This window comes from Stenella coeruleoalba (assembly GCF_951394435.1).
Source record: "Stenella coeruleoalba genome assembly, chromosome: 15".
NCBI lineage: Eukaryota > Metazoa > Chordata > Mammalia > Artiodactyla > Delphinidae > Stenella > Stenella coeruleoalba.
Genome location: NC_137161.1, coordinates 4,266,167 through 4,290,782, shown reverse-complemented (window position 1 = coordinate 4,290,782; position 24,616 = coordinate 4,266,167). Strand labels below are relative to the sequence as shown.

The 24,616-nt window shown below is 55.4% G+C and overlaps 2 protein-coding genes across 8 annotated transcripts; one reads left to right on the top strand and one right to left on the bottom strand.

Annotated features, from left to right (window-relative positions):
• Positions 1–2,368: 2,368 nt before the first annotated feature.
• On the top strand, positions 2,369–13,334 carry NELFCD (negative elongation factor complex member C/D; the record flags this gene model as incomplete). 7 transcript variants are annotated; one of them, XM_079945624.1, is made up of 15 exons in its annotated part: positions 2,369–2,470; positions 6,562–6,677; positions 6,906–7,015; positions 7,854–7,963; positions 8,276–8,383; positions 8,867–9,019; positions 9,244–9,374; positions 10,040–10,205; positions 10,497–10,631; positions 11,040–11,179; positions 11,907–12,021; positions 12,355–12,450; positions 12,529–12,669; positions 12,970–13,099; positions 13,197–13,334. In XM_079945624.1, 15 exons carry the CDS (start codon positions 2,384–2,386, stop codon positions 13,229–13,231), a joined length of 1,773 nt encoding a protein of 590 aa, XP_079801750.1. In that variant the 3' UTR covers positions 13,232–13,334. The 7 variants fall into 7 exon arrangements, with proteins under 7 accessions (XP_079801750.1, XP_079801749.1, XP_079801747.1 ...); XM_079945623.1 differs by having other exon boundaries at positions 2,381–2,470; positions 12,388–12,450; XM_079945622.1 differs by having other exon boundaries at positions 2,384–2,470; positions 6,565–6,677.
• An 891-nt stretch (positions 13,335–14,225) lies between these two features.
• Positions 14,226–22,742, bottom strand: CTSZ (cathepsin Z). The gene is made up of 6 exons (XM_079945625.1): positions 22,472–22,742; positions 21,853–22,016; positions 18,197–18,376; positions 16,010–16,160; positions 15,456–15,618; positions 14,226–14,363 (listed from the first exon to the last, which is right to left on the bottom strand). The coding sequence occupies exons 1-6, from the start codon at positions 22,612–22,614 to the stop codon at positions 14,253–14,255; spliced, it is 912 nt and encodes a 303-aa protein (XP_079801751.1). The 5' UTR covers positions 22,615–22,742; the 3' UTR covers positions 14,226–14,252.
• Between the last annotated feature and the right edge of the window lie 1,874 nt (positions 22,743–24,616).

The window sequence follows — 24,616 nt, the reverse complement described above, 5'->3', positions numbered from 1 at the left end:
CATCATTTCCCTAGAAAGGCTTCCCTTGACCTCTCTCTCTGAGGTCAAGCCCTCTCCTCTCCGCACTTTCCCTATCATCAGAGACATTTCTTTTCTCTTTTCTGCCATCAGCACTAGATAAACAGCGTCTATGGTTTACAGCCCATAACCCCGAGTAGGCACCCAGTAAGTATTTCTTGAACGGATTAAGTGAAACCAACTTCTCATTTCCAAGGAAATTCTCCACCAGAATTTTTCTGAAATAGGAAAATATCTTAAAAGACTTTAGAGTCCTTGTTTTCAGTAATGCAAGCTAATGTGGACATTTTAGATGAGGCTTTTCAAAAACAACAGGTCAATGATATCTCAGGAGGCAAGACCTATAGATTCAATTATTCTCAATCATTGCTACTTACAGACGGAATGTAATGCTTTCACTAGGGATTGTTTGTTAATCCATTTAATAATAAGTAACTTTTTGGTTGAGAGAGAGGTGAGTTAAATAATCCCTGATTCCATAGAAGCAATTAGTTATACATACATTAATTTGCCTGCTTTCAATTCAGGTACTGTTAAAAAAAAATTCCAAGAGGAAAAGTAGTGGGAGTTTAACAGCCATCCATTCTTTGCAACATTTTCAGAAAGCAAATGAAAATGAACCCTGAAACAAGCCAACAGCAGGGACACTCATTAACTTAATACACTTTAATCTCGTGAACAGAAGCTGGAGCCGAGTCACTTAATCCAGAGCCGCGGACTCCCACCTCTGGACACCTGCAAGACATCCAGGCATGGGTGTTCCCATGGCACCTCCAATCAGCACGACCCAATCTGAACTCATTATCGAACTCATTAGGGTCCCGTGCAGAAACCAGCCCGGCCCCTGGGCTCTCCGTCTCCGTGGTGCTCCACCCCTGGCACACAGGCTGCAAGTCTCAGGAACATCTTCCCGGGCTGTCTCCCTAGCCGTCCCCAAGTCTGCTGCATCCTCGGGACTTAACCTCAATCTCGCAGCAGCCGCCCCGGCCCCTTCTTAGCCCCCGTTAACTCTCACTGAGGCCTCTTCACTTGCATTCCCAACTCCAAGTTCCCTCATCCTTATCATAATGACTAATACTTGCTGAGCACCTACTGTGTGCAAGCTGCACGCTTGGTGCTCTACCTATGTTAATGCATTACATCTTTCCGAAGAGTCCTCAGTGAAAAACCCAACTCCCCACCACCACCTCCCCAAGCCTACCTCTCCCACTTCATCCAGGATTCTCGCTGGCCTGCCAGGTGCCAGTCTCAGTGGCCTTTGGGTTCCAAGGACACACGCCCAGCCTCTGTCCAGCAGCTCTGTTCTCCTGGTGTTCTCTCCTTGGTCCGGCTTGCTTTGCTCCTTTTGCCATATGGCTCTCAGCTCAAATATAAGTTTCTTAGAGACTGTCAAAGTTGGGCTCTCCTATTATCACAGAATACCAACCGGCACTTGTCACGCTCTGTTATTGTCTCATTTGTTTGTTCCCTCAAGTGAATACAGGCTCCCCCAGGGCGAGGGTGATGTTCGATTTGTTCACCAATGAGCTCCAGGAGTAGCATAGTGCCAGGCACTTAGGGACACACAATAAGCAGTAGTCAGATGAGGAAAGAAGGGATGCATGAAAGCACAGTGCTGATGAGCCCTCTGTAAGTGGTGGCTGCGATCTATATATCTATACCTGTATATACATATATATTCTTTTTCAGATCCAGAATATATATATACTTTTTCAGATTCTTTTCCATTATAGGTTATTACAAGATATTGAATATAGTTCCCTGTGCTGTACAGTAGTAGGTCCTTGTTGGTTATCTATTTTATATACAGTGGTGTGTATCTGTTAATCCCAACTCCTAATTTATTCCTCCCCCTTCCCTTTTGGTAACCATAAGTTTGTTTTCCATGTCTGTGAGTCTATTTTTTTTTTTTTGTAAATAAGTTCATTTGTATTATTATTTTAGATTCCACATATAAGTGATATCATAAACCCCGTGCCCAATAAGTTGGCCCTGCCCTTGTGCCCAGGTGTCAGATGAGGAAACTGATGCTCAGAGGACCAAAATTCCCAGTGAAAAAGACCCAGAGCTGGCACCGGAAACCAGGCCACGTGTGAGTCTAGTTCCAAACTTCTATCCCGATCCAATATCCCTGGGGCCCAAACAGGTTGCGCTTCTGGATCAGTACGGATGGTTCCCTCTGCCGCGTGCAGGCTGCCCTCTGCGCCCCACCCCTCCGCGCCGGCCCCGCCCCTCCGCCCCGGCCCTGCTCTTCCCGCCTGGGATGAGGCGCGCGTCCGCAGGGGGCGGGGCCGCGGGGCCGCGCGCGCGCTCGCCCGTCCGCCGTGCGCATGCGCCGTGCTCGCGCGCGCGCTCGCGGGAGAGGATGGCTGGGGCCGCGCCGGGCGCCATCATGGACGAGGACTACTTCGGGAGCGCGGCCGAGTGGGGCGACGAGGCGGACGGCGGCCAGGTGAGGGGGGCACCGGGCGCCCCCGACGAGGACTGCTGGTCTCCGTCGCCGGCGGGCCGGCCCCGCCCCCGCCGCGTGGTCCAAGCACAGCTCGCCCCGCCCCCTCCCGCCGCTCGACCACCCCCCCCCGGGCGCGCGGCCTCTCGGGGGGCACTGGACGGTGATGCGTGGCGAGGACCCGGTCCCCCCCAGTGACGGTCTCCGGCCGCAGGGGCACCGCCCCCCAGTCGTGACCCGATCTGACCTTCCGATCACCCTGGGGCGGCCTCGGGGCCTGGTCCTGGGACTTCCTAGCCCCGCCGGGAGGGTCAGACAGCACCTCGAAGGTGGAGGATTGGGCCCAGACACACACTGCGAAAAGTAGCCATAATCTTTAAAACAATCCAACTCAGCATCATGAGGGCGGAAAAGTGGAACTTGGACTTCCGCACATGTGCTTTACTGTTTGTAAACCATACTCTTGGGCGCTCTGGCTGATGTAATCAGTCCTTGGCCTGAGTGAGGAGGAAAGGATCGTCCATCCTTGACCTTCAAGGGTTTGCTGTGGAAGCTGAGGGAGGCTCAGAACCTTCTCCCCAGAAGCCAGGGGTTGCACAGTAGGAACTGGGCGCAGTCGCTCGGCCAGGGGACCCCAACCTGATTCTCATCTGAAGACCCACCCGCAGTGATGTTTGAAACCCAGCTTCCCGGGCTCCTCCCCTGGGGCCTGGGAGGAGTTGGTCTGGAGCGGAGCCTAGGAACCTGCCTTTTAACAAGAGTCAAGGTTAGGTGTTTTGGGAACATACTGAAGTGATATTTTGAAGGAAGAAAGCCTGGAGTGGGGCGTGCCCCGTTGAAAGGGGCTGGCGGGGCACTGAGGGCATTGAAGCCGGGGTACAGGGATGCAAAGGTGGGCGCTGTGTTCCAGGAGCTGAAAGGAGGCCTGTGTGGTTAGTTGCCTGGTGGAAGCAGTGGGTTCTGAAGGGCCTTTGAGAGCTGCTGAAAAGCATGACTTGTTCAAGAGTTGGGGGCAGGGAGTGACACTCTAAGCTTCACGTGTTGGATCATTCCAGGGTGTTGGAGGCTTAGAGTGGAGAGATAGAGTCAGATGTAGCTAATTGAAAATCTGTGCCGACTAGGTGCTTTCATGCATCATCTCATTCCACACTCAAGATACTGAGTTGGGTGTTAACTCTGCTCATGTTGAAATGAAGAAAGTGGGACGGGAGGACCGAGTGACCTGCCCAAGGTCATGAAACTCATACATGAAGGAATGGGGATCCCACTTAGGTCTTGTCTCCATCTCCACTCGAGCAAACAGCCGGACCACCGAAGCCTTCCGGTCACAGCGCGCTACAACTAGGGCATATCTAAGGGCCGTCTAGTCACTTAACCCCATGGTGGGTGGATCTCGGGGAGGCCGGAAGATGTGTAAGGAGGCTGCTGTGACATTCAGTCCAGACGACAGAAGCTAAGGGGTACTGAAGTGCAGAGAGATCTAGGCTACATTCGCATTTTATAAACTGAGCACTCCAGTTGTTGGCCTTTGCTTAAGCAGTTAGGGGTGGCAGAGCCAGGCCTAGACGCCCACAGACAGGAGGCTGGGGAGTCTCAGGTTTGCGGAACTTTAAGCATGATCCCGATTTGGCCCACTGACTCTGATAGGCTCTCCCTGATGAGAGGGGTGGACTAGATGTTCATTTCACGTTCATTCTAACTCTGACTTCATGGAGGAAAGAAAGTCAAGAAAGGTAACAGGAAGGGTGGCATGAGCTGGATTTTGAGACAGTGGAAGATCAATTTCTGTGACCCAAATTCTGTTCACTTAACCCCATGGTGGGTGGATCTGGGGGAGGCCGGAAGATGTGTAAGGAGGCTGCTGTGACATTCAGTCCAGACGACAGAAGCTAAGGGTACTGAAGTGCAGAGAGCTTACTCCGGCTGCGGCTTGCCAGTGGGGAGTGCCGAGGGACGACACTGCGGAGGCAAGCGAGTGGGAGGGTGAAGTCCTGCTGTCTTTTCTGAGGGAGATAGGAAACTTTAAGCAAGAAAGAGACATCAGATTTGTGGCTTATTAAGGTCATGGTGGCATCAGTGTGAAAGGTGACTGAAAGGAAGGAATGAGACCACGCCACTGGGGGACCATTGCAACTGCGAGCGTGCCCCAAATAAGGAAGGGCAGAGGGAAAGAGGGAAGGAAGGGCCAAGCTGGTTAGACATGTGGGAGGGAGAATTGATGGGTCTTTGGGCAGGATGTGGGAGCAGAAATTGAAGACCTCTTCTAGGTTTGTGAGTTTAAGGTAACAGGTAGAGATGATGGAGTCCTTTACAAAAACATGGGTTGTGGGAAGCAGATATGTTTAGAGGGAAAAGAGGAGGTCAGTTTGGAATCTCATGAGTTTGCCGTACTAGTGGGACATGTGAATGGAAGTGAGAATAGACAGTTGAATGCTTGAGTCTAGAGCTTGAGAGAGAGAGAGATCTAGGCTAGATTCTAGATTCATGAGCAGGGAAGTGGCACGACCCAGGAGAAGATGTAGTGGAGAAGATGAGTGCCCAGGGCAGAAGCCCGAGAATCCAGACACCCAAGGATGCCTCTTGGGGCAAAGGCCGGCCTTCCTTCAGAAGCCTTGCTCGAGGCTCCCACTCAAATAAGGTCCAAGAGAAGACTCCCCGGTCTCCATAGTGAAGGAATCGTGTTCCTTCTCCCAGAGCACTGCTTTCAGGATGTAAGTCTGCATCAGGGGTGGGCAAGCTTTTCTGGAAAGGGCCAGACAGTAAATATTGTTGGCTCTGCAGGTCTCTGTCACAGCTCCACTCTGCCCATTTTATAGGGGAGAAGCAGGCATAGACAATATGTTTTTAAAAAGGGGGCTGTGTGGCTGTGTTCCAATAAAGCTTTATTTACAAAGACAAAAGGAGGATGGATTTGGCCCTGGGCGTAGTTTGCTGATGTCTGGCCTAGCTCTTACCCCATTATGTTAGGGGCAGTTACTGGTTTGTAAACTCCTTCAGCAGAAAAAGCCATCTCTTGTCTTACAGTTTCTTGGGTTTCCTGTACAGTGCTCAGTATAGTGAGTGTTCAAAGAGCATCTGCTTGTTGGTAACAGCGTTAAAGCTGGACAGACCCTGGGGTCATTCAGTCCTCTGTCATCACATCATCATCCTGTTGTGCCCTTAGATTCAGCGACTTGCCTGAGGTCGCTGCCGTGTAGGACAGGGACTAGTATCCAGGCAGGCCTGCTGATTGGAGGCGAGCCAGTGAGCTTCACTTTCTGACAGCAAATGGACAGCAAATGGCCTTCGAGAATCACTTCCTCAGTCTTTGTTGGAAAGCCTTCCATGCGTGGCACATATGAAATAGTAATAGTGAAGACAGTAGCTAACACCTACTGAACTCATACCAAATGTCAGGTGCTGTGCTTGGCTCTTCTGAAAATTAGCTCCTGGAATCCTCACAGCAGCCAAATGGGAGTAGGTCCCATTGTTGTCCTTGTTCAGTAGAACAGAAATGGATGCCCAGGTGAGGTGTCTTGCATGAGATGCGGTAACTTGTATGACCGCATACACAAGTTTGCCAGCGTGGAGTCGCCATACAATCTCACTTGGTATGATTCTGGATTCCGTTTTCTTAGCCACTCGTTACTTGTCCAGCGTACTTCATGAGATTGTCATGAAAGTCAAATGAAATGACATACGTTAAACTTTTTTAAAAAATTAATTAATTTTTGGCTGCATTGGGTCTTTGTTGCTGTGTGTGGGCTTTCTCTAGTTGCGGCGAGTGGGGGCTACTCTTCGTTGTGGTGCGCGGGTTTCTCATTGTGGTGGCTTCTCTTGTTGTGGAGCATGGGCTTCAGTAGTTGTGGCCTGCGGGCTCTAGAGCGCAGGCTCAGTAGTTGTGGCGCACGGGCTCAGTTGCTCCGCGGCATGTGGGATCTTCCCGGACCGGGGCACGAACCCGTGTCCCCTGCATTGGCAGGCGGATTCTTAACCACTGCGCCACCAGGGAAGTCCGTGGAACACTTTTGACATGGACAGCGTTATACGGGTTTAAGGTGAGATAGCAGGATATTTGTAGTAATGAAGAACAGCCTGGCTCTTTTTGCCAACAGCAGGAGGATGATTATGGAGAGGGAGAAGATGATGCCGAGGTCCAGCAAGAATGCCTACATAAATTTTCTACCCGGGATTATATAATGGAACCCTCCATCTTTAACACTCTAAAGAGGTATGTGAGAAAAGTTGTTTGCTCTGGGAGGAGAAAGTTGTGTAATAGACCCAAAAGCTGATACGTGAAATTCAGAAGAATGCGGTACGGGAATGGAAGGCCTCTAGGGGTCCCCCCACTTTAGAAGCCTGAATAACCTGTCTTCCCCCTCACCCTGCCACGGCTGTCCATCCCCATGCCCATCTGCGTCCATTTGAGTGTCACAGCTTGTTTGTTCCTCTTTTCTAGGTATTTTCAGGCGGGAGGGTCTCCAGAGAACGTTATCCAGCTCTTGTCAGAGAACTACACTGCTGTGGCCCAGACCGTCAACCTGCTGGCCGAGTGGCTCATTCAGACAGGTGCCGTGTGGGGGTGGGGTCCTGGCCCTTCCCCCAACACAGTACAGAGCTGCTGGGTCATCATCATGCTGATACACTGGAAAGGCCTTCTTTGTCTTCCTGGTTCTTTCTGTTTGTTGGTTTTCCTGGTTTTTAACACCTCTGTCAGTAAGAAGTGAACTTCTTACCCATTTTCATCGGCTTGGTTTTTATCTTTGACTTAACAATTGAGGTTCACAGATAACCCGCAAATGTGATTCTCATTGAGCTGTTTTCCCTGCCGTGTTGTAGAAGTAGAGGATTATATGGCGTATGTTCAGTGTGTCATCCTTAAGAGGTCTATTATAGCAAGCAGAAATCATGGCTAATTTAGGACTGGGCATGATTATGGCTTTTAGCTACTATGATCCAAGTAGCGCCTCACTGTAAATCCTCTGTGCTGAGTACAGATGGCATCGTGGGGTGGGTGCTGCCCGTAAACGAGTTGACTCCCTGCTGTCACAGTCATCACACACGAGTGTGCCCCCTGGCTGGCATCTGCTCTGTTCTACCATGGGGGAGGGGGGTGTTTTTCCATTTTGGCAATTTGTCCTTGTTCCTAGCGAGGCTTCGAAGATGTCACTGTCCTTTCCACGTAAACAAGCATCCTTGTGTGTTTCGCCCTGGACTCTTTTTTGGGTCTTACCATCGAATATGAGTAATATTAATTTTTATAAGAGGCCCCAGATCCTAAGTGGTCAGAAGCAGTTCTGTGATATCTGATTTGCACGTAAACTTTTGATCTGTCGACTTTTTCTAAAATAACACAGTGAATTGAGAGATTGCCATTTTCCATCTCGTGGCTTGCATTTTCTTTCAGGTGTTGAACCAGTGCAGGTTCAGGAAACTGTGGAAAATCATCTGAAGAGTTTACTGATCAAACATTTCGACCCCCGCAAAGCAGATTCTATCTTTACTGAAGAAGGAGAGGTGAGGAACCTTTTTCCCTTTTTTAATTCCAGCTCCTAGAGTCCTCTGCTGATTCCACCTCACGGTGGAGTGTGGCGCGTTGTGTCAGTCAGGGCTGGAGCTTCCACACGCCGCGGGGGTGTTCGGGGCTTGGGCTCGGCCGCCCGGCCACCAAGCAGCCTCAGCAGCCCGCGGCCTGCTGCTTCCTGTGTCGGGGACCGCGGCAGAGCCAGGCGCCCAGGGGCTCTTGCTGTGTCTGCTGCCACGACGTCACCTTCATTAGGCGAAAGCTAGGCCTCTTACCTTGCTTTTTGTTTGTTTGCTTGTTGTCAGACCCCCGCTTGGCTTGAACAAATGATCGCACACACCACGTGGAGAGACCTTTTCTACAAACTGGCTGAAGCCCACCCAGACTGCTTGATGCTCAACTTCACTGTTAAGGTAGGAAGAGTCCTAGAGTCTGAGAAAAGATGAAAGTATTTATGAATGAGGGTGATTCTGACCTGGTTGGTTGTTGGTCTGTGTCCTTTGAAAGATCCCACGTGCTTTATTTGTAAAGGTTTTCGTCATTTCACTTTAGTAAGTCATAAACATCGAGAAAGAGAAGCATAGACTTTGTATGTTTGGGGATCGAGTGGACTGTGTTTTAGGATTGGGCAGGAACAGGGGACAGAGCCTTGCGTTCGGAGAGGAGCCTCTAACAGCGCCTGGTCCATCTCCTCCGTCTCACACACGAAGACTCAAGGGTGGGGGGCTTGACTGGGACCACCAACCTAGTTAGTGGTGAAGCGGGGACCCGAGCAGAAGTTTGAGACCCGCGCCCAGCGCCCGTCCCTCCTCACCCCGGGCTCGGCCAGCGGCCGCCTTCCTGTGGGCGCCGGGCACGGCTCGCCAGCACCGTGTGCGCTTACTTCCGTGTTGCAGCTTATCTCCGACGCAGGGTACCAAGGGGAGATCACCAGCGTGTCCACGGCCTGCCAGCAGCTGGAGGTGTTTTCTAGAGTGCTTCGTACCTCTCTAGCTACGATTTTGGACGGAGGCGAAGAAAACCTCGAAAAAAATCTCCCCGAGTTTGCTGTAAGCGCTTTACTTGACGTGGCTCAGATCAGGAGGAGGCCGTTCGCATGGGGCCATGCATCTTCTAACGGGAAATGCTCTTTACTGTGGAGAGTGTGTGGGGCGCAGGGCACCTTCCCAGGTGGGGACTTGCGTGCAGAACTGTCGGAGTCCGACTCTTCTGTCTGCCTTTGTCATTGCTGTGGTCCTGAAACCCCACACACTGTCTCCCTGCCGTCTTCCAGAAGATGGTGTGTCACGGGGAGCACACGTATCTGTTCGCCCAGGCCCTGATGTCCGTGCTGGCCCAGGAGGAGCAGGGGGGCTCGGCCGTGCGCAGGGCCGCACAGGAGGTCCAGCGCTTCGCCCAGGAGAGGTGAGAGGCTGCCTGTCAGCTCGCTCTCGCCCCTACCACATTGCCCTGTGTCCACAACCGAAGACTCTAGGTCCTCCTGTTTTTGACAGATAGGTAAACTTGCTTTTATGCAGTAGAGCTGAAAAAGTCGGGCTAATATTAAATACGTGAAGAGAGCTTGCTTTGTAAAGTTTTGCTTCGATGAATATTTGGTAAACGATTTGCTTATCGTTGAATTCACTGTACTTATGAACCTAAGTGTACTTATGAACCTAAATTCCCAATATATTGGGATTCATCAGTGGCACATGGCAGCAGTCCTGAAATAGCTCTTTAGTAGTCTGATGGTTAGATCGTGGTCCATATCTTACAGAACAAAACTAGCCCCTATTAGCGTCATTGTCTACTAATGGAGGCCTAAGATACTTAAGAAGTGCGTGGTTCCTTTTAGGAAGCCTCTGAGCTGTACTGAACCATTCTTCCCCAGTTAGCTCTAAATGTTGCTTTCATGGGTCAGTTAGTAAACGTACCAGTGGATGAGAGAAATACGAAAAAACAAAGGGACCTCAACAGTTCAAAGCATAAATCTGAAAGAAGGAAGGAAGGAAAAGGAGAGAGAAGGAAGGAGAGGGCAGGACAGGGCGCCACCTCATCAATGATGGGATGTACGATTTTTTTTCATCAAGAGGCCATGACGCCAGTCAGATCACGCTCGCACTGGGCACAGCTGCCTCCTACCCCCGGGCGTGTCAGGCCCTTGGGGCTATGTTGTCCAAGGGAGCCCTGAATCCGGCCGACATCACAGTCCTGTTCAAGATGTTTACAAGCATGGACCCGCCTCCTGTTGAACTCGTGAGTTGCTTTTCATTTTAACCTTAAGATGGGACACCCTCAGTGCCTATCGGAAGTATATTCCTTTGGAAAGTTGTTCCTTTTAATTCTCTGAAGTCAGCGAGTGCACATTCCTATTGAAATGTTTCTGTCCTCTCCCTGGTCCTTCCTCATCACATCCTCGGCCCTCACACACCCTGAAGTACATGCAGTGGTGGACGTGAGTGGGCCCTCCTGCCATGGGTGCGTGTGGACTTACCTGCCATCTCACTTCTGTGTTCCTTTTCAGTGTGTTTGTGTGTTTCTCTTCAGATCCGGGTGCCAGCCTTCCTGGACCTGTTCATGCAGTCACTCTTTAAACCAGGGGCCAGGATCAACCAGGACCACAAGCATAAGTACATCCACATCTTAGCATATGCAGCGAGCGTGGTGGAGACCTGGAAGAAGGTACTGTCAGTTCTGAGAACTCATGGACTTTTTTACGGAGCCAGAAACCTCCTCTCTGTGGTGTAATTTGGGAATTTTGGCTGCAGGGAATCACGGGCCCAACTAGTGTCAGAAATGTCTTTTCTAGTGTTTCTGCATAAAATAAGTCAAAGTGCTAAATGTCTCAAGGAAAGGTGCACAGCATCTACGATACTAATTTAAACTGTAATTTGAAGTGTGGCTAAAGATACGAAACCGATTCCCTAAGCCACTGACGGATGCCGGTCTCCCTGGCGGACGGTCTCGCTGTGTGACGGGGACACTTCAGAGACAGGGACGGGGGTTTGCAGAGAGAAGGGCTGAGGCCAGGTTACCCCAACTGCAAGGACGCGGGCACCGTCGGGATTCACCGCCTTCATGTGTTTTCAGAACAAGCGAGTCAGCATCAATAAAGACGAGCTGAAGTCAACATCGAAAGCTGTTGAGACTGTTCACAACTTGTGTTGCAATGAGAACAAAGGGGCGTCTGAGCTTGTGGCCGAGCTGAGCACCCTCTACCAGTGTATCAGGTGAGCACGTGGAGCTTCTAACCCTGACTCTCCGGGGAGGACGGGTTTGAGCTTTCATATTAAAAGCTCAAAAAATAAAACAGATTCAGAGATACTTATTCATCGTATTTATTTTCTCTTTCGTAAATAGAGGGAGAGCACTTTCAACTGTTCTAGCAGCATGAGTAATTTTCAGGTGTTTACTTGCCAGAAGTCTGTTTGCAAATTAGACTCAGAAAAAGGAAGACCAACCAGAATTACAACAATTGACTTGAAGAAGAGGCTCTATTTACAGTAAAAGTTAGACCAACAAAGTATCACCTAGACAGAAATGGTGGGTGTCATGCCAATTATTTAAATAAGCATTCACTAGAAAAGCTGACACACAGGGTGGCCTCTTAGGCATTTGAATCTTCCTCCGTTAATTTGTCCTAGTGACAAAGAGAGGCTTTGCTAAATAAAAGTAAGCTTCAGCCCAGCCCACCAGGCTCGTGGAGTGTTGCGTGAATGGTCTTTTCCTTTCAAACCAGCAAAGTTGGTCCAAAGTCAGCTGAGCGTGGGATTCGGGTTCTCGAGCTGCGCGTTTGAGAGGACGCTGGTCTCGTCAGCCTGTTCTTAGCTCATCGTGTCTCCCTGGCAGAGCACGTCGTAGAGTGACGTGATGGGCTGGCTTGCGTTGGTGTTGTTCTGGGGTTTGCCCTTTAGAAAACTTTGTGTAAAGGAAGCGTTCTGCTTTGTTTACCTGTAGGTTTCCAGTGGTGGCCATGGGTGTGCTGAAGTGGGTGGACTGGACTGTGTCAGAGCCGAGGTACTTCCAGCTGCAGACGGACCACACCCCGGTGCACCTGGCACTGCTGGACGAGGTAGGGGCTGCGGACCTCCCAGCTCCGGTCCGAGGCTCTCGCACGTCTGTTCCCCGCCTTCAGAAGGCAGTCCTTCCGGAGCTGGTTATTTCTGTTCTAAATGAGGAGTTTCCTTTTAAGGAGCTAGTTTCGTTGACTCCACAGATCTCTCCGTTTTTATCAAGTGTCCCTGAAAGGATGAGGAATGGGTCAGAGGCTGGCCGGCCCTGGGCCGAGTGCTGGGCCCGCCGTCCTCAGCCGCGAGCTGTCTTTGGTGACGGTTCTCTGGGGCCGGCAGGGAGCCCAGAGGCCTGGCCATAGCGCTCAGGGTGGCTCCCTTTGGCCTCTTTGTAGATCAGCACCTGCCACCAGCTCCTCCACCCGCAGGTCCTGCAGCTGCTGGTGAAGCTCTTCGAGACAGAGCATTCCCAGCTGGACGTGATGGAGCAGGTGAGCGGGCAGCCCGAGGGCTGGGCTGCACAGCGGGAAGGCGGCCCCTTTCTCAGCCTTGTCGCCCCACCCGTGCAGCTCGAGTTGAAGAAGACCCTCCTGGACAGGATGGTGCACCTGCTGAGCCGGGGCTACGTGCTCCCCGTGGTCAGTTACATCCGCAAGTGTCTGGAGAAGCTGGACACCGACATCTCCCTCATTCGCCACTTTGTGACTGAGGTCAGCGCGCGCCGGTTACCGCTTCCCCCGGCAGCGCCCTTCTTGGCTTGATGTAGTCATCTGGTACCGCACTCCGGAGCCGTGCCGTCGGAGAGTCACGGTGATGACAGTGACACGGATGCCAGTCTACCAGGCACCTCCTACCTGCAGGAACAGTGTTTTACCTGCCTGGCCCCTGGGCGTCTTAATGTCGGAGATTGTCGGCAGGAAGCAGAATGGCGGGGGTTGGGGGAGGGGTCTCGCCGCACTGTTGCCGTCTGACTGGTAGTCGGAGCCGCTCACAGGCTGTGCTCCCCGTAGGTGCTCGACGTCATCGCGCCCCCCTACACCTCTGACTTCGTGCAGCTTTTCCTTCCTATCCTGGAGAACGACAGCATCGCCGGCACCATTAAAACAGAAGGTGAACACGACCCTGTGACAGAGTTTATAGGTAGGGTTGGCGTGAGCGTCTCTTGGCTGCAGTTTTCGATGTCATTGTTTCCCTCCTGCTTCTAACCCAGTGCCTGTTTTCCTTCCGTTTGCTAAAGCTCACTGCAAGTCTAACTTCATCTTGGTGAACTGATTCAGCGCATCCTCCAGAGCTGGAGCAGAACATTCCAGGAGACCCGCTGTGGAAAAACCCTTTCCAGAAGCTATTGTTGAGGAGGCCCAGTCAGCGTCTTGGAAGTGGGCTGTGGTGGGAGGAGGTGGATAACTAACTTTTTTAAAAAGGAAGATGTCAGCAGTGTAACGGCTACTAGGAACAGTCCCGTCTCCTCGTGAGTCCAGGGCTGCCCCCAAGTCCTGTTTACAGTATTTCCCCAGTAGCGGAACTAGGTTCCCGTCACCTCTTGGGATGTAGCCAACTGTCAGCCCCGGGGCGGGGGGTGGAAATTCAGAAACTGAGACACTTAGATGAACTATTTTCAGAGTTGATTGATTTAAGTTTTCTCACAAGGCTCCATTGGTTAGTTCATATCATTGCAATTGCTTTCATTTTCCGAGAACAAATAAAAAGCCCTTCTGCGGTTGGAAGGTGTAGGTCCCGGTGTTAATGTTGCTTTCGTGTGTAAATAAAACACTCAGATTCAGTTCTGCTGTGAAGTGTGCATTTTATTCATCCCTTGGGCAACTTGAGATCGCCATCCCCCCTCGGCCCCACCATTGACTGCAGGGTGACAGAGGAACTGGTGATGACAAGTCTGAAATGTTCCACCTCTTAAATACATCACAGACCACAGTCGCCAGATCATTTATTGAAGAAAACGGAGATCACATCATTCGCTGCCTGGTGGCTCACGCTTCTTCAGGTAGATGGTGCGCTGCCGTCCTCCCGGCAGGAAGCCGTCCTGTGCAGGTGCTGGGTCGTCCCCCCGCCGCGACTCCCCGCCCCACCCCAGAACGCATTCAGCCCGTGCGGCATCGCGGCGGCCGTCCCTCCTGGGCGCCCAGGGCCATCACCGGCCATCACGTATGTGACCGCCAACCCCCAGTTCCTTCAAACCACGGCAGTACCACCCCAGTGCCCGTGAAGGTGGGATCCCCTCTGGTTACGGCTCATGCGATCATCTCTTTTAAGAGCCGCTCCTCTGGAGACGTCTGCCTTAAACGATGGGGTCCCCGAATGTGCAGCTCTCCTCGATGGCGAGGTTGTAGTCGGCACCCTTGCCACCTCTGTAGGCGCTGGTCACTATGCGCATCCAGCCCCGCTCACCCTGTGAGGAGTGGGACCACGCATCAGCTCAGCTCCCGTCTGCGCTCCGAGTAGACGGACCCCCTCCCCTCCTCACTCAGCCTCAGGCTCGGGGGTCTGCAGCGTCCCAGCCACCCGCTCGGCTGACCCTTCCCTTTTCTGGGACCCCTGTTCGGAAATAGCTTTTGTGAAATATTCAACTTGGTTAATATTCAACACGAGGGGTGCGTGGCCCTGTTATGCCGAGAGCTAATTAACTAAAATGTTGATCGACTCTTTAGACCAGATGACTCGACTACCTATTAATATCCCCATTGATAGTCGTTTAATAAAAAATATTGACATTTCATCACTTCGACATAAATCACCATCCCTGGGCTTCCCTGGTGGCGCAGTGGTTGAGAGTCCGCCTGCCAATGCAGGGGACACGGGTTCGTGCCCCGGTCCGGGAGGATCCCACATGCTGCGGAGCAGCTGGGCCCGTGAGCCATGGCCGCTGAGCCTGCGCGTCCGGAGCCTGTGCTCCGCAACGGGAGAGGCCACAACAGTGAGAGGCCCGCGTACCGCAAAAAAAAAAAAAAAAAAAAATCACCATCCCTGATTTCATAACAATGAATTTGTGTCTTCAGCTGTTAATGGTTAATACTAGGTCTTAGAAACGAAAATTCTGCCAGTTAATTTAATTCCCCTGGGTTTTTGACTCAACTCAAAAAGTATTTTTGAAGAAACTCCACGGTATTACTTAGGAGAGCCGAAAGTATGGCAAGAAAAAGAATGAGATGGTTGTAAAGGCATAAAAGCTAGCTAAATGGAAACTTCTAAAGCAGCACTTCTCAGCCCCCATCCCCCTCGGGAGACATCTGTCAATGTCTGCAGCTGTTTTCTGGATGTCACAGCTGGGGAGCGGGGAGGAGCATCTGGCGTCTACCGGGTAGGGGCCGGGGAAGCTGCAAACGCGCTACGAGGCACAGGACGGGGACAGCCCCCGTGCAGCGCAGGAGGACCTCACCCCACGTGTCTGCAGCCTGGAGCCCCTCTGCTCAGGGCCACGGTTCTCAGCTACGAAACCCCCAGAACCATCCAAGTGAGAGGAGTCGCAGTGGAAATGTCTTACCCATGGTTCGCCCCACGAATTCCGGACGATCCAGTACTCCGTCCCATGGCTGACACCCCAGCCGGCCACGGAGACTATGTGGTTTATGTAGGCCCTGTTGCGGTATTCAGCATAGATGCCGCCGGTGTAGTTAGACATCTTCTCTGTTGCCATTATACCGCAGCTGAGAGCAAGCAGGGAGAGAATGAGCGCTTTCAATAGCCATCGTTGACCATTGTTAGGAAGAGCCGTGTGGATCCAACTTAAATAACACGCACCTGATGATTCTGCCCAAACTTCTGTAGTTACTCACCTGGCATCCTCCCTACCAAAGCTGTACCAGCCGCCCCAGAGCACTGGCTACACTCTGGGAGCTGTCCATGGATGTGTCCTTCCCTCACAATAATCCTACGAGGGGCACATGGGCTACTGAGCTTTACTTTTGAGAAAACTCACGTGGCAGCTGTCTCCAGCCCTGTGGGTAAAGTTGGCCAGAAGGAAAGGGGTGAAAATCACCTGGGTCCCGTTTACTAGAAGCGTACACGCCCTCTGCGGGCAGGGGTCTCAAAGCTCACCTGATGGGCCCCTTCGCATAGATTTCTGCCATCATCTTTTCCCTCCCGGAGACGGAGCCGTAGTCGCCAACTTTCCAGAGGGTGTAGTTCTTGATGACGTGGCACTCTCCGAATTCAGTGCATGTTCCACACTGGTTAAACTTGTCACACTCTGGGGACAGCACGGAAAGTCAGCGTGAGGCCATTTCCCCGTTAATCCCTGAACAAAGTAGCACGCCCAGACCCAAACTCCACTTTTCTAACTGAAGGCTCCATCCATCAGCTAATAATGGAAATCTTCTTGCCCTCGGGTGTTTAATTACCCTCTGCTTTCAGCTGCAGGAGTTACAAAAAGCCTTTCCCCGGGCCTCAGTGGAAAGAAATGTTAATTAGCACACAGTAGGTGCTCAAAAGCTCCACTTTTCCTTTAAAGCCGGGACAAAGGCCTTTGCACAATACTCTACAGCTGAGAATAGAGTGTAATTAAATTATTCACTTTTAATAAGATTGTATTGTTTCCCCACGTTTGGGGAAAAAATAAGCATTTTCTTATTCTTTCGGTCTGAGAAGGTATAATAATTAGGCCTCAAAAAACAGTGCAGCTATTAGATCTGGAAGACTCCACACCATCTCCTGCATCCTTCCTGGGCCCTAGACAGTATTACTTCTCACCTTGTCCATCCTGCCTTGGCCCACAGCACCACTTTCTACTGCTTTCACATTACCTATTTCTGTTATAGTTTTGTATCTATCCAGACTCCTTCCCCAAGACATTAAACTCCTTGAGGATTAAACTGTTGGTTTAATTTGTCCCTTGGACACCAAATGCCCAGGACAACCTGAAAAAAGGTGGATCTGTGGCCACATTTGCTAATACAAAGACAGGACTACTGGAACTTGCCTGGTGGCGCAATGGTTAAGAATCCGCCTGTCAGTGCAGGGGACATGGGTTCGGTCCCTGGTCGGGGAAGATCCTGCATGCCACGGAGCAACTAAGCCCGTGCACCACAACTACAGAGCCTGCAGTCTAGAGCCCACGAGCCACAACTACTGAGCCCACGAGCCACAACTACTGAAGCCCACGCGCCTACAGCCTGTGCTCTGCAGCAAGAGAAGCCACCGCGATGAGAAGCCCGCACACCGCAACAAAAAGTAGCCCCCGCTCGCTGCAACTAGAGAAAGTCCGCGTGCAGCAACGAAGACCCAACACAGCCAAGAAAAAAAAAAAAAAGACAGGACTACTTATTGCAAACAATCAGGTGCCGATGAGTTCCATCTGGCCCTGTTGTCCCAGGTGGGCTGGAGGGGCCTGGCCGAGGACAGACAAGACCAGCTCTGGGTGGATCAGGGCTCCGAGGACCACGGGGGCCCTCCCTGCTCCCCTTCATCCTGGACTCTTCTTCTTGGTTCTCTGACGCCTGCTGCATCTATCACTTCAACAACTCACTGGACCAGTTTGGGGAGATGCTTGCTGGCCGGGCAATACGGCCTGGGAGGCAAGGCGGGGGCAGCCTGTGGGCGTGGGATGGCGCCTTCAGAAGGTACAGGGGCCTGAGCACACCTTTTACAGATGGAAGGGGGGGCAGAAAAGCCCCCCGGTCTCCCCACACACACCCCCGTCCTCCCCACTCCTGTCTCAAAAGGCCTTTTGAGTTGGTCTCAGCTCTCTGCTCTGGTTACGAGGGAGCTCAGACAGGTGACTTAAAACTACCCACTGTGGGGTTAGGGTTTGGGCTTTTTCTTTCCTTGGGTGTCCAAGGGGAGCACCCTGAAAGGACCGTGCCGACTCCAGGGCCCCAGGCCAGCTTGCATCCGCTGGTCCGTGCAGCACCCTCGGCTCCAAATCCACCCAGACGCAGGCGGCCGGGACCAGGGTCTCGAAGCAGGCCAGGCCCGCCTGCTCCCTGCCTGCTCGCCACTCCCAGCTCCTGGAAAACACTCTTCCCTTGATGAGCGATCCCCTTACAAAGGGCCATGAAACCACCAAAATGCCAACACGTCAAAACCCAAACACCAGGGCCCGGCCTGGCTGCCGGGCACGCAGGCTGGAGATCCCAAGTCGTTTTTTTGTTGGTCTTCCCACAAAGGATGCCAGGCCCCACCTTTCCCGTCCCACTAGACACACAGCGGCAGGGGGAGGGAGAGAGAGAGAGAGAGAGAGAGAGAGAGAGAGAGAGAGAGAGAGAGAGAGAGATGAGCAGGCCCTACCTTGGTCCTTGGCCTGGTAGTTGTTACAGGTCTCATCGGGGATGCCGTGCCGGTGGGCGTACTCCCACACCGGCAGGTCATTGCCCCCCTCGCACGAGCCAGCATTGCCGCAGTCGATCACGTGCTGCACGGACAGCAGTATGGAGGGCCACGCTCCCTTCCTCTTGATGTTGATCCGGTCTGCGGGGGCAGCACCCATGCTGGTCAGCACCCACCCCACTGCCTGCCGCCCCGGGGGCCACGCATCCCTCTCTGGAGGGCCCTCCCCTGCTCCCTGGGGTCCCTGCTCTCCAGAGAGGCCTCCCGGGCCCTTCCTGGTACCGATGCCCACCCTCCCCCCACTACGAATGTCATCTGGGCAGGGCCGGGCATGTCCTGCCTGAAGGCTGGTAGATCCCCGAGGGCACCGGGGAGCCAGACTAGGGGGCCAGTCGGCGATCCCACTCTCACTCCCCACGCGCCTGGGCCCACACACCCCACGGGGCAGCTGGGGACGGCTGAGGGCAGCCACGGCCCCCCGCTCCTTGCCCCCCTTTCCCTGTACAGACAGCATCCTGTGGGGCCCTGCAGCCAACCATACCACGGGCCCGCCACCTTGCTTTCCGCCCTCCTGGAGCGAAGATTCCGCAGCCGCCCACCTCGTGGCCGCATCCCGAGTTCCCACCTCCAGGTCAGAACTCACCACAGCTGCTCCTGTTCCTTCCCTGATGACGGCGAGCAAGCGGCCAGGCCCTCCACCCACCAGCAGCCCCCTCCAGGCGCCCCCTTCCATCCTTCCCTCCTGCAGCCCCAGGCCCCCTACACCCCTGGGGTCACCTCCTAGGCCCTTGGGCCCCCAGGGCTCTACATGCGGCCCCACAGGGCTTGTGGAACCCACGGCCGGTCACCAGCACGTGCCCCAGCCCTTCCCCCAGCGCCCCTGGACACACCGCCCAGTGCTCCTCCGCGGACCCCCTTGTGCGGGTGAGCACCGCCCTCCAGCCCCCGCAGGTCTCCCCAAGCTCCTCAGCAGCCTCCCGCCGTGCCCGCCCTGGGCGCTCGAGCCTCCTCCCCGGCCTCGCTGACCCTGCAGCTGACACTGCTTCACCCAATAACCCCTCCCGCCTGAGGGTACCGGCCCGTTCTTCAGCTCTTGGTGTCCAAACTGGGTCCCAACACGGAACAGGGAGCCAGCTGACACAGGCTCTGCGGGCAGGTCAGGGTTTTGTTCTATCTGCCTGAAACCTCGCAGGGCTTCAAGCGGAACAGAAAAGGGACCCGGCCTGGGTCTGAGCTGCTCCACCAGGAGAGCAGCAGGCGGACCAGGCGGCAGCTCCGCAGCGGTGCTTGGAACGGAGAGCGCAGCCCTGCGGCCCGATGTTCTGAGGGTGGAAAGCAGGAGGCCGGCTGCCTCTGGGCCTGGGCCTGGGCGAGGGAGGGATAGCATTCTCCTGGAGTGATCAGGGAGGCCGGGGAAGAACCGGTTTGGGGGTGAGGGTGGTGGCAGAAAGGAGGAGCACGTGAGGTTTGAGGTGTCCCGCGGGGGGGCGTGAAGGCCGAGTCCAGGTGCAGGGTCCCAGGGAGTCCAATGTCCAGAAGTTAAGCGGGGTGGGGGTGGGGGATGAAGTTGGGGCCGGTGAGACAGAGACTGGGGGCCTGTGGCTAAAGGCGAGGAAAGCATTTCGGGGAGGGGCTGATCGAGCACAACAGGGCGGGGCGAGGCCCAGGGGCAACCACCAGACCTGCCCCTGACGGCCCCGAGCCGGTGACCTTGGCGAGGAGCTGGCAGGCGACTGGAGGGGGTCGGGTTAGCAGGGAGAAGGTGGGGACTGCAGGCCCCTCCAGGAGCCCAGAAGTGGGGTGGCGGCTGGAGACGGGGTGGGGTTCAGCGCTGGCCAGGTCTGAGCATCGGCAGGGATGGCCTTGTCCAGGGGCTCAGACGCTGGACGGCCGGGGACAGGAGGGAAGGTGGCAGCTGGGCCGGGCACCGTGGAAGTCCCCTTCTGGGGGCTTCTGTTTTCTCAGTGAAAGAGGAAGAGGACGCCTGCTGCTAGGGAGGCCGTTAGGGGCTGGAGAGCAAGAGGGGAGAAGCAGTCATCTGCCCAGGAGACTCCACTCCAGCAGGTGGAGGGCGGACCTCTGAGCAGGGACACGCCGTCGCCTCCAGGCCCCGCCCTCCTCTACAGACGCAAATCTTGGCATGTGATTCCCTCCCTAAGATCCCTCAGGCTTCTGCCGGGCCCCTCCCCTGCGGGTAGGGCCCCTGGTGACCTTCTCAGCTTCCCCCACCCACCCTTAGGCCCCTGCCACAAAGGCCCTCTCAATTCCTCCAGGCCAGGGAGTGCGCCATTCCTGCCAGGCCTTCGCCCTGAGCCTCTGGCTCGAGGCCCGCCTACACCCTGCCTGCCTGCCCGCCTTGGGCCCCTGAAGTCTCCCAGCGGCTCCAGGGGTTAAGCCTCTGCTCCACATTCTCCAGGGGCCCTGTCCCTCTCCATCCCGGTCAGGGACCTCCCCAGCTGCCCAGAAGAGCTCCTACAGCTTAAAATGGGGCTCAGGGGGTTCCCTGGTGGCCCCGTGGTTAGGACTCAGCGTGTTCACTGCTGTGGGCCGGGGTTCAACCCCTGGTTGGGGAACTAAGACCCTGCAAGCCGCGCGGTGCAGCCAAAACACACTTTTTAAAATAAAATAAAATAAAATGGGGCTCAGCCTAGCCGCCCCCACCCTCCTCCTCCCTGAAGGGCCAGAAGTGCAACCCAGCCCCCAGGAGAGATGGGGCGGGGCCCCCACGAGGCCCTGCCTGATGCCCCCAGTGCAGCTGGCTGGCCCTGGGGTCCAGACGCCAGCCCCACCCCTCATCCTACAGACAGCCCAGCTTCCGTGCCCTGCTCCCAGCTGTCACTCCCATAAAGGCCTAGTCTCCTGACCTCCCTGCCGGAGCCTCAGTTTCCTCATCTGCAAAGTGGGAGCAATCACAGGGCAGCCAGGAGGCTTACATGGGATGAGCCGTCCAGCATAGGCCAGGGGCGGTAGCCACACACTGGCTTAACACAGTGCCACAGGGCAGGAGTTCGAAAGATTCCGGCGTGACTGCAGGCTCCCGGAACCCCGAGCTGAATGAAGGCCCAGGCTGGTGTGAAGTCCCCCTCCCTCCCCTACCAAGGCAGGCCCAGCAGCCTTCTGGAGCGGCGCCGATTTCGGATCCCTCCCCGCCCCCCAATCCCGGCCTCGAGGTTTCCCGGCCTCGAGGTTTCCCGCCCTCGCTGCAGCCAGGCGGATAAGGCCCAGATGAGGAAACAGCCAGCCTTGCTCAATGTTCCAAGCCCAGGGTTGGCATTCATTTCAAATATTAACTACGCTGAAAAGCAGCTTCTCTTCCGCATACCCAAACACCAGCAGGGTGTTCGGTGAGTTTGTGGTTTGAGCCCCAAGAGCCTAGCTCACAAGCTTCGGGACAGATAAGCCTCCTGGGAGCCGTTTGTCACAGGTCTTCAGTCCTGTGACTGCCGGGCATCCGCTCCCTTAGGCCTGACGCAGACACCGCCCCATGCCAGGCTGAGTCCTGGCACAGAACTGCAGGCCCCCAGGACCCTGGGCTGCAGCTGCCGGTACTGACAAAGAAGGCAGCTGGACGGGCCCTCCTGGCCCACAGTCAAGAGGGGCCGAAGTCCCCGACCTACCCGCCATGGCACTGGTGCTGCCGTGGGCCCAGCAGGAGCCACAGTACTGGGGGATGTGCTGGTTCCTGGTGACACTGGCGTAGTTGACCCCATTCACGTTGCGCCAGTCCCAGCTCTTGGGCAGATCCGATAGGGACAGGTACTCGTGAGGCCGGGGATATGTCCTGGGAACAGACCACCACCACCGGAATCAGCACTGGGGCCCCTGGGGGTCGGGCGCGCAGGCACCTTCCCCAGCGCCCTCTCCCTTCCCCAAACTGAGAGCGAGCGGGAGAGGGCCATCTCAGCCAGGAGACGCCCCTGCCCGCTCGGAATCTCAAGTGGGCAGGGCACACACGCGCCCCCGCAGTGCAGGAACCAGACCGCTCCGCCAGCGAGGCTCCAAATGCCAGGGCGGCGAGGCTAGCCTGCCTCCTGCACCGGTGCGCCTCGTCCAACCCCGCAAATGTGAAAGGGCGCGCCCCCAAAGCAACGGGGCTGGCCTTGACCCTCAGAGGTCAAGGGAGGCTGGGCATCCTGGTTCCTGGCACCCCAAGGAGGCGGCAGGGTCCCCCAGGCGGGAGAGGGCGCGAAGCCCCGGGAGATGGGCAGCCCCTGACCACCCCCCAGCCGCCCCGACCTGCGCCCCAGCTGGGTGAGCTGGTCCCCCCGCAGGGGCCGGTAGCAGCCGCGGCCCGGGCGGAAGTGGAGGCCGGCCCGCGCCGCGCCCGCCGGCAGCACGAGCAGCAGTAGCACCAGCTGCGCCGGCCCGGACGACGCCATGGCTCCCTCGCCGGCGCGATCTGACCCCGACTCGAATCCCAACTCGGATCCTAACTCGGATCCCGCGCCGGTAGCTCCTCCGCCAGCCTTCGCCCCGGCCGCCCCGCCCGGCCCTTAAGGTGGCTGCGCGCGGGCGGGACACTCCCCCGGGGCGGGGCGCGCGGCTGCCCCCGGTGACCCGGCCCCGCCCCGCCCGGCCGCCCGGCCCGCCGCCCGGACTCGGGTCACGCGCCAGGCCTCGGCTGACCCCAGACCCGACCCGGCCACCAGCCACGAGCCTCCCATCCGTCAGACCTCATTCACTCTCGGGCATCCCCACCTTGGATTCTTGGGACCCTTGGCCCTGGAGAGGTGCCCCTCTCCCCGCATCCCACGTGGGCCCAGGCCTCCGGGGATGGGCAGGGGGTCTCCCCGCAGGACTGTGCCCTGGTCTCGCTTTCTGAAGGCCACTTCCCGAAGGCCCAGGCCCTTTCTGGAGAGACACTTTCCCTACATAGTGAAGAAAGACAGGATCCTTCCAGAAACTGCCCCTCGAGGAGAGTTTCATGTGGGCCTGAATCATTAATTCTACTTTCCAACTTCCAAAGCTGCTGGGTGAGGTTTCTGCTGACAAAGTGCTTCATCTTCAAACAGAGAAACAAAAGCAGAAGTGGGACCCTGGGGGCCTTGGTTTCGTAACTCAAGAATTTCCCCTCCCCCCCACTCCTCCTGAGTGGCGGTCACCTGAGCTGAGCACAGAATGGCCTCCCTGGTCCTGGGAGAAGAGGGTCCAGGCTTTTTGCTTTAGGGCCCACAGCCTTGGCTATAGGGTCCTCAGATGCAGGGACCCTGCTCTTCCCTGGACGACATGGGCATCCCCACACACCCACCCCCTCTTTCCCTCTGCCGACACCAAACCTGCAATCAGAAACCACGGTGGCTGCCCCGTGGACTTCCAGCCATTTCTGTGACGACCCTTGGAAGCCCTGGGGCACCCACGGAATCCCAGCAGGGCTTAGTCCCTGCTCCTGACACGCTATTGCTGAGGCAATGTATAGACACGGCCTCTACCTATTGAGGTCTATGTGTTGAGGTCTCTCTCTTTTTTTTTTTTTTTGCGGTACGCGGGCCCCTCACCGCTGCGGCCCCTCCCGCTGCGGAGCACAGGCTCCGGACGCGCAGGCCCAGCGGCCACGGCTCATGGGCCCAGCCGCTCCGCGTCACGTGGGATCCTCCCGGACCGGGGCACGAACCCGCGCCCCCCGCATCGGCAGGCGGACTCTCAACCACTGCGCCACCAGGGAAGCCCGAGGTGTCTTTTATCTTCCTGGAAAGTGGGCTCCTCCGAACCCTTACTGTGAGTCAGTTCCTGGTTAGGAGGTGGGATGGAGCTGCCCACCCTCCACCCCGATCCCGTGAGAAAACGTCCAGGTTTGAGCAGTGGGGATGGGGGCACAGAAACCACGTCTGCAGAGGCTGATTTGCCCGAACAGGTGTCCTGGCCCTGGCGCCAAAGCCTTTCCCTTCCCTCGGGTGTAGCAGGTGTGGGAAGGGAGTTGCCAGCCAGGACTTCCCCTTCCTACCCCTCTTTCCTCCACGGCCAAGGTGAGTCAGCCAATCTGTCCTCCATCCACGTGAGGAAACAAGCCGGCATGGTTGTCCCCGTGACCCCCGTGACATCTGTCATCCAGGTGGGGTCTTCCTAAGAGGTGGGTGTTTGGTCTCCTCCAAAGAACAAGCTAAAACCTCCTAGTTGCTGAAGAACGATCAGAATGGTCCCAATATTGCAGGGTGACAAATATTTTGGGGACCCCCAAGTCCCCATAAGCGGTCAGGGCCCAAGAGGTGCAAAGTCCAACCACAAGTTTTATAACATGGGACACAGACGGTCCCTAGGCCCAGCCTCTGATGACTGCTGTGAGGTCTGGGGCTGCATCCCTAACGTTGGGTGAAAATCATGTGCCGGGTTACAAGCTCTTCGGTACCTGCCGTGTTGGGAGACCTGGATGTTCTGAAGGCGCCC

Excerpts from the sequence above, each read along its gene's own strand:
- CTSZ (XM_079945625.1), bottom strand. The coding sequence starts at position 22,614 with ATGGCGTCGTCCGGGCCGGCGCAGCTGGTGCTACTGCTGCTCGTGCTG. Across the intron at positions 18,377-21,852 it reads CAGCACCAGTGCCATGGCGG|ACCGGATCAACATCAAGAGG; the intron begins GTAGGTCGGGGA and ends CTGCCCCCGCAG. Across the intron at positions 16,161-18,196 it reads CTACCAGGCCAAGGACCAAG|AGTGTGACAAGTTTAACCAG; the intron begins GTAGGGCCTGCT and ends TGCTGTCCCCAG.